At 35.9% G+C, this 9,135-nt stretch overlaps 1 protein-coding gene across 1 annotated transcript in view; it reads right to left on the reverse strand.

The window, feature by feature from the left end:
• Positions 1-9,135, reverse strand: part of MSH4 (mutS homolog 4) — an 86,398-nt gene that overhangs the window by 1,773 nt on the left and 75,490 nt on the right. Inside the window, exons 18-19 of the mRNA XM_029948461.1 lie at positions 4,565-4,739; positions 2,867-2,955 (exon numbers count right to left, since the gene is read on the reverse strand). Coding sequence (XP_029804321.1) covers positions 2,867-2,955; positions 4,565-4,739 — 264 coding nt within the window. The remainder of the gene's footprint in view (positions 1-2,866; positions 2,956-4,564; positions 4,740-9,135) is intronic.

A 9,135-nucleotide genomic window follows, 5' to 3' on the forward strand; every position in this document is an offset into this window, starting at 1 on the left:
TGACATAGGTAATTCTAAGACTATATTTTGAGAAATATTCATATAAGACCTTTAACACTAGACTAAGCAGTTTGACTTTTATTTGGTAAGAAACAACCAAAAGTTTTTGAACAGAAAAACATGATAAAAGCTATGCTTAGGAGTTAATCTGGTAGAAGTATGAAGGATAGACTGAAAATGAGAGAGAATCTACTGTTCAGTCCTTACAAGAGGTGATTAAGAAGGATTCATAGATGATCCTAATGGGTCACTGGGAGATTTGGAAGTAAAGAGATGAGAAGATTTTTCAGATGATATATTTAATTATGGTCCTGTTAAAGAGTGAAAACATAAATTGAGATTTCAAGAAGAAATATGGAGAAAAGTATTTATACCCAAAGTCAAAAAAAAGTGAAAACAAAAGTTGAGGAAAGGATGAGTTCACCAAGAACTCGGTTTTAAGCAAAGAAAGAAAGGCAAAACTTTAGGAACAATTCCATTTAGTAAGTGGAATAATAAAAAGCACTGGTGAGGCACCTAGGTGGCTCAGTCAGTTAAGCATCCAACTTCAGCTCAGGTCATGATCTCACAGTTCATGAGTCTGAGCCCCTCATCAGGCTCTGTGCTAACAGCTCAGAGCCTGGAGCCTGCTTCAGATTCTGTGTCTTCCTCTGTCTCTGCCCTTCTCTCTCTCTCTCTTTCAAAAATAAATAAACATTTAAAAAAGTTTTTAAAGCCCTGGTATGAGAAGGAAAGAAGGGGTAACCAGAGGTAAGAGAATAAGGATAATCTAGGAGGGGACAGTTCCCCAGTGACTAAGATACGGAAAATTTATGAAAAGAGAAAGAAGGATAGTGTCAAATCCTTCACAGAAAGACTCGGGAAGATGACTAGTGAAAAGTCATTGCAGTTTATCATTAGTTGGTATTTACAAAGAAAGTTTCAGCAGTATGATGACAAGATCCAGTTTGCAAGTGGAAAATGAAAGAAGCAAGTAGGTATTACTCTTAAGATGTTGGCAGTACAAAGGAGAAAAATATCATTTGAGAAGTAATGTTAAAAAGAAAGATTTCTTAGGAAAACCCTACATATATTCATAAGAAAAAGAAAAGCCAGTGAACAGACACTAAGGATACAAAGAAAAGAAAGGAAACAAGGGGTACCTGGCTGGCTCAGTTGGTAGAGGATGTAACTCTTAATCTCAGGGTTGTAAGCTCAAGCCCCACATTGGATGTAGAGATTAGTTTAAAAAAGCAAAATAATTTTTTAATGGGGCACCTGATGTGCTCAGTCAGTATAGCAGGCAACTCTTGATCTTGGGGTTGTGAGTTGGGACCCCATATTGAGTGCAGATATGACTTAAAAAATAAGATCTTAAAAAAAATGTGAGAGAGAAGAAAGGAAACTGATTGGAGTTGGAAAGAAGGTAGAAAAGCTAACTTCAAATAAGTTGAAAGGTAATCTCTTCCTCTGAGAGAAAGGAAGAGAACTGGATAAAAAACAGAAATTCCAAAATTTTAAGGAGAAAAAGTTCAAGGTCTCATCAAGATAACCTTAAGGCTCTCAAAAAGCATAGGAGGTGAAATGAACTTTAAAAATAAAAAAAGAGGGGGAGTTCCTAGGTGGCTCAGTTGGTTAAGTGTCTGACTCTTGATTTCAGCTCAGGTCATGATCTCACAGTTCATAGGTTCACACCCCGCATTGGGGCTCCTTGCTGACAGTACGAGCCTGCTCAGGATTCTCTCTCTCCCTCTCTCTCTGCCCCTCTCCTGCTCGCTCACTCTCTCTCTCACTCTCTCAAAAATAGATAAATAAACTTAAAAAACACATAGGAGGTGAATTTTCTGTAGAGAGTGAGGATATTGAGAATTTAGGAAGAGTAGAAATGTATTGAAAGAGTTAAGGTAAAGAAACTCTAAGGAGATCAATAAAAGGGGTAAAAACTATCCAGTAAAATATTGAACTAAAGGTAGAATATATGACTTTACAGTAGATAAAATTAGCTTGTCTTGCATATATTTAGAGCATTATTATCAGGAAAGCCAAAGTCTACAAGGCAATTGGAGAAAGCTTGTCATAATTGGAATTTGGCAAGATGAAGTCTGAGGAACTAGATAATGAGAGGTCTTCAGATGTACAACACTTAAAATTGCTGAAGAGATTCAAATGGGCAATTAGGCAAGTAAGGTCATAAAGACAGTCCAGGAGCTCAAGAGACTGAAGGAATGCAATAAAAATTGAAAGCAGGTTAATAAAGAACAAAAGACAAAGGAAACTTACTACTGAAGAAAATTTCATAATGGACCTAGCTTTTAGTTTACAGAACACACTGCATTCTTAAAGTATAAAGCAACTTGACTCAAAAAAAAAAAGACTTCCAAATTTTGAATCAATAGATTTAAGTTCAGTGTTAAATCTACTGCTTCCTAGCAAAACCTCTGTGAACCTCAGCTATAAAAATGTGGAAAAAATAACACCACTATTATATATCTTATATTAGAAAGACCTAACAGTTTCATGAAGAGTTATACAGCTTATGGAGTGGTAACAGATAAAAGAGGTTTAAAAACTATTTAAGAAGATACGAAAGTATGGTGCATAGTGATTTTTAATTTTAACACTTATTTTATACAGATTTATTTTCTCATTATAAAGTTAGTGTAGCAATAAGTATAATAGGAACTCAACTGTTTAATTTTTGTCTGCTATACTATTAGTTGGTTTGCTGGAAAAGGTTGAAATAGACCAAAACAAAAGAGTTGTGAAAAGTAAAAAGCATTTACCTTTTTAGGATTAGACTATTTATCTTAAATGTTTTAGTTATTACTTATTAATATTAACTATTATATATTGGAAAACCAATTCTTATTGCTACAAAGTTTCTTACCAAAATTTGTCTGGTAATTTGAGTTGTGATTTCTTTGGCATCCAAGACAATTGATGGTGGGAGTGATGACACCTCTGCAGCTTGTAATCCTAAAATTATATACAATGGGATTTTACGTTACTGAAGATTTTTGTTTATTTTGAGTAGTAATAACCTTTTCTTCACAGCTTTAACCTTACATTCTATAGGCATTTCTGAACTACTTAACAATTCTCAAAATTGAGTTTTCCAAAGTTCTGGATGACAATTTCTCAATTATAGGATATGAAAAGTTGTCCAAGACATACAACAAATTAGAATATTACTTGCTTTTCAACATACTTCTGAAATAGCCAAGAAAACATGAAAGGGAAAAGAAAAGGGGCAATTAGAAAATTGAATTAGACCATTGAAATTCCAACCACAAATGCAGTTGGTTAACAGAAGGTCAAAGGATATGAACTTTGCAGGGGATAAAAGATAACCCTAGTCACAGAGATAACCCTACAGCTGAATGTTCATCATCTTAGCAGATCACAGAGACCGATTTCTCAGAAGATATAACTGTAGATGACTATTCTTCATGTAAATTCAAAGTACAGTCTAGTATTCCTCTGTTCCCTGAGCTTAATTTTGATTGTATAAGTGCCAATATAAACCTTTAACTGTGTGCTAATAGTTTATTGAATATACTACTTTAGAGGCAATGGGAACAACACTAACACATTTATTGAAAAGTTATTAATTCCTGGGCACTACGTTAAGCAGTTCAAATTTGATAATTCATGTAATCTTCATAAGCCCTATATATATGAAAAGTTATCCACATTTTAATAGATGAAATTAAGGCCTATAAAAAGGCCTGATATAAACTAAGTTATGCAGTTGATTTCCTATGTCAAATAGCAAAGTAAAGATGCCTTTTTTCCCACCTCGTAAAGATCACATTCATAGCTAAAATAATTTTATGGGGGCACCTGGGTGGCTCCATCATAAAATAATTTTGTGGGGGAGCCTGGGTGGCTCAGTCAGTTAAGCATCAGACTTCTGATGATCTCAAAGTTGTGAGAATGAGCCTGTGTTGGGCTCTTGCTGGGTGGGGAGCCGCTTAAGAGTTTCTTTCCCAATCTCTCTGCCCCTCCCCCACTCATATGCATGCACTTTCTCTGTCAAAAAATAAAATAAAATAAGATAATTTTAGGAACTTTATATGTATAGGTCAATTGAAAATTTTCTGAATCCAAGAGATTTTACACATGTCACATAATGTTTTAAATAGAAAATATCTAATCAAGTTTACAGATGTCCTATGGCTTGGTAATACAGTCTCTTTTAAGACATTAAATTAAATTATCAAGTTCCCTGCATCTGAAGAAAACAGATGTTACTGAAAAAGTATATAGGAAATATACAATCTTCAATTCATTTATAACTTGCAAATATAGGCTAAATTACATTTTTCTAAGAATAAAAATTAATACTTCTAGGGCTTTCATGTGTTGTAATTCTACATAGGTACTGATTAATACAGGTTTAAATATAAGTTTAATATATATATAATATGAGCTTGACAGAAAATATATCTTAGAGAATGTAACTGCTCTAAAGAATGACAGGAAAAGTTGCTTATATTGACAGCTAAGTAAAGGGGAGAATTATGAGAATATGTAGTGTTTCAATAAATAGATATTATATAGATATACTTTCTATATGCAATACCATAATTTTTTTCTTCTGTGAGTCCCCTAGAAAGTTTGTACGTATACAAGATCGCTTCTTTATTTCTTGAGGTGTTCTTTACATGCTGAACTTCAAAATGCATGTTTTCCACATTAGGATACAGGACCTCTATATGACATAGTTCCAGGAAATGTGTAGCGAACAGTGTAAATGCCTAGAATATGTAACAACAAATATCAGTATTTTCAAAATGAACTGGAAAAAAAATTTAGTTTGATTTTCCAAGTACCTTGGCAGAGATGTGGGAATGAAACTAATAATGGTCAATTCATTTAAAAATTTATATTCAATGAAAGAAACATTTATTATGTTTATACATTACATGTATGTTACACTACAGGAAAGGGAACAAATCTAAACTTAAAGTCCTAAAAAAAATACCTAAAGATATTTAAAAGACAAAGTTTGCCAGAAATAAAGCTCTTATGTGAAGTAACCTTTTATTAGAAAAGTAATCTACAAACAAAATCATAACATTTCTCTCAACTTAAAAAAAAACTTTACTTGCAGCTTCCCTCCATATAACTACTTTTTGTAAAGTGGAATCAATGGTTTGTCTTAGGTATTCAAAATTGCAAAGGTTTTGCATTTTTAGATTTGGACTGTGCTTGAGTTAGGTACTTATAGGGAAGAAAGAAAAGATTGAGAATAATGCTTAAGACAATGATTCTCAAACTTTAGTAATCCCCTGGGGCTTATTAAAGATGCAAATTTTTGGTACTTATCTCCCTCAAATTCTCAATCAGTAGTTGTAATATGGAATCCCAGGGAACTCTATTTGCTGGAAGTATTGAAGTGATACTGAGGCAGATGGTTCAAGTGACTTACAACCACCACATGGTTTTCAGCCCTGAGCTACTCAATGAGAGATTTGAATAATTGGTTAAGATATTACCCATGAAAACTATAAATATGTGATTAGTGGAAAAATAAAATGTTAAGACATTAAAAAGAAAATATTTGGCTGGCAAATGACATCAACCATGTAAAAGGAGTGTCAAGTAGTATATGACATAAAAATGGAAAACTCAACTACTGCATAAATCAAAAGGGAAGAAAACAAACCTAACTTATAAAACAACAGGAAAATATTTAGAAACCCAATAACTATTTAGAAGCTAAGGACCATGTTCAAAATAACATTTATGTTCAGGAAATTTATGTATCAAACCAACCTATTATAGTAAATTAGAAAATAATAATTACTTTTAAGCCCCTTAAAAGTGAACAGCAATAATTATATATTTACTAAATTATTTATACTGGTAAAGGTTTGTTATGGAGTAAATGTTTGTGTCCCCCTCAAATTCCAATGTTGAAATCATAACCTCTACTGTGATGGTATCAGGAGGTTGGGCCTTTGGGAGGAGATTAGGTTATGAAGGTAGAGCCCCTATGAAGGGGATCAGTGCTCTTTTAAAAGTCATCCCAGGAGCGCCTGGGTGGCTCAGTCGGTTAAGCCTCCGGCTTCGGCTCAGGTCATGATCTCACGTTCGTGTGTTCGAGCCCCACATCAGGCTCTGTGCTGACAGCTAGCTCAGAGCCTGGAGCCTGCTTCCAATTCTGTGTTTCCCTCTCTCTCTGCCCCTCCCCGCTCATGCTCTGCCTCTCTGTCTCAGAAATAAATAAAACACTAAAAAAAAAAAAAAAAAAGAGTCACTAAAAAAAAAAAAAAAAAAGGTCATCCCAGAGAACTCTTTTGCCCTCCCTACCATGTGAGGGAGGATACAATAAGAACCTGACAGTCTACAACCTGGAGAAAAGGTTCTCCCTACCACACAGAACCCTGATCTTAGTATTCTAGATTCCAGAACTGTGAAAAATAAATTTCTGTTGTCTATAAGCCACCCAGTGTATGGCATTCTGTTACAGCATCCCAAACTAAGTCGGGTATTCAAAAGTATTAGTAAAAGCATTATTTTCAGCTATTACATATATCTCAGAAATGGATATTGTCATTACTATTCTGTCAAGAAAACAGAACCAACAGGAAACATATGTATCTCCTATTATGTAAGTGTGTATATAAATATTACATAAAGATTTTATACATATATATAATTTTTAGATTATAAATATATACATATAAGAAGATTTATTATAAAGAATTGGCTCATGTGGTCTGCTCATGGAGGCTGACAAAGTCTCAGATCCACTGTCAACAAACTAGGAGAGTTGATGGTGAAGTTCCTGTCTGAATGCCAACAGGCTCAAAACCTAAAAAAGTACTGATGTTTCAGTTCAAATATGATGGCAGGAAACAACCAGTGTTCCAAATTGAAGGCAGTCAGGCAGGGGGAGTTACCTCTTACTCCCAAGAGGGTCAGCCTTTTGGTCCTGTTCAAATCTTCAACTGATTGAATTCTTCCGACCCACATTAGGGAGAGTAATCTGTTTTCCTCAGTCATCTACCAATTCTCATGTTAATCTTATCCAGAAACACCTTCAGAACAGATACACCCAGAATGATGTTTGACCAAACTGAGCACTCTGTGGTCTAGTCAATTTGATACATACAATTAACTAACACAAGGCCAGCCTTTGTCAAGTCGGTACCTATACACATCTCTTAAAAACATACCTACTCTCTAAATAAAGACAACAAGGTCATAATTCCACCTAACATGTTTCTTTGTCTAAATTTGTTTATAGTTTATTTATTTTTGAGACAGAGAGAGAGAGAGAGAGAGAGAGAGAGAGAGAGCACAATGGGGGGGGGGGGGGCAGAGAGAGAGAGACACAGAATCTGAAACAGGCCCCAGGCTCTGAGCTGTCAGCACAGAACCCAACGCAGGGCTCGAACCCCCCAACCGTGAGATCATGACCTGAGCCAAAGCCGGCTGCCTAACTGACTGAGCCACCCAGGCCCCCCTCACCTAACATGTTTCAACTATCCTGCATACAACTGAGAATGTGCCAATCCCTTTCCCTAAGGGGACATAAAGTCCTTGAGTGATGTTTACTCTTACTCTTCTCCTTGATATCTTGTGACTTAAATACTATCAACATCAAAGTAATAATACTTAAACATACTGATATAAATTTAACACATCTATGTCACATGATAAGGGAATAAGAGAGGGAAGAAAACAATGACATACAAATTCATAACAAATTAAGGAAGAAATACTCATTATTCACGACAATTACAGTCCTCATCTGTAACTGGTCACATGTTTATACTTGGTATTTATAGCTACCTTTTCCACTATATATTTCATATTCCCTTTGCCTTCAGCAAGCCTCAGGTTTTTTACCTGATGGTGTGACCTAAACCTTCATTCCTAAAAGATCTAGGCCATTAGTAGTCATGCCAGGATCAGGTTGCTATAGTTTTCAATTGACATTAATCACAAAGAATGCTAATGCCAAGACCCCTAAGGGATCTCCTGTATTCCGGAAATACTCTTTCTTACCTCCATTGTGGATTAGTAATCCAATTTCCTACAGCAGTCAGGATCAGTCCGCACAGCCTGTGCAGTACCTCCCTTCTTTGCCTATTATTCAGAGGAATGAAGAGCCCAGAGTGGCAGTCTTAACTTCCAGTGGAATGAAATCATCAATGGAAGCACTTCTCCCTTTGGAACTAAGATCTCTAGGCCCATAGTGCATAAGGTCCAGAGGACAGGAGGCAAACATTTTGCAAGTAGGTCACTAGAAGTAATAGTTGAGTGGTGCTACTCCCATTTCTACTTCTTAATTCCTAGACCCATGAATCTTGGCTATAGGAAAAACAGCACCATATAATGGATACTCATTCTGAGCATATACAGGTTTCTAGAAAACCTTGCCCAGTCATTCAAGATATTGCCACGTAGATAGTGCTGTAACTTAGTCTTCAAAGGTCATTCCACCATTCTATCAAGCCAGTTGGTCAGGATTGTGGGGAACATAATAAAACCAGCATAGGGCCATGCTGCATTTTGATATGAAGTGAATTCCTTGATCAGAAACAATTCTGTGTGAAATACCATGATGGTGGATAAAGCATTCTGTTAAGTTCACGGTTAATAGTTTCAGCACAAACAATACATGCAGGAAGGGGAATCTATATTTACATTAAGTGTCTGGTCCAGTAAGAACAAATTGCTGTTCCATTCTGATGAAAGTCCGATATAATCAACTTGCCACCAGGCAGCTGGCTGATGGTGTCAGGGAATGGTGTCATTGGAGGCTCAGTGTTCATGTCTGCTGCATGCGGATTGGGCACTCAGCAACAGCTGTAGCCAGGTCAGCCATGGTGAGTGGAAATCTGTTACTGAGTCCATGTATAATCTTCATCCATGCCACCATGGTCACTTTGTTCATGAGTCTATTGGATGATGGCAGGGGTAACTGGGGGAAAAGGCTAACTGGTATCCACCAAATGGGTCATCCTTTCCACTTGATTATTAAAATACTCTGCTGCTACTGTCAACAATAGCCAAAACATGGAAAGAGCCTAAATGTCCATCACTTGATGAGTGGATCAAGAAGATGTGGTATAAATATACAATGGAGTATTACATGGCAATGAGAAAGAATGAAATCTGGCCATTTGTAGCAAAGTG

The sequence above is a fragment of the Suricata suricatta genome, chromosome 8 (assembly GCF_006229205.1).
Source record: "Suricata suricatta isolate VVHF042 chromosome 8, meerkat_22Aug2017_6uvM2_HiC, whole genome shotgun sequence".
Lineage (NCBI taxonomy): Eukaryota > Metazoa > Chordata > Mammalia > Carnivora > Herpestidae > Suricata > Suricata suricatta.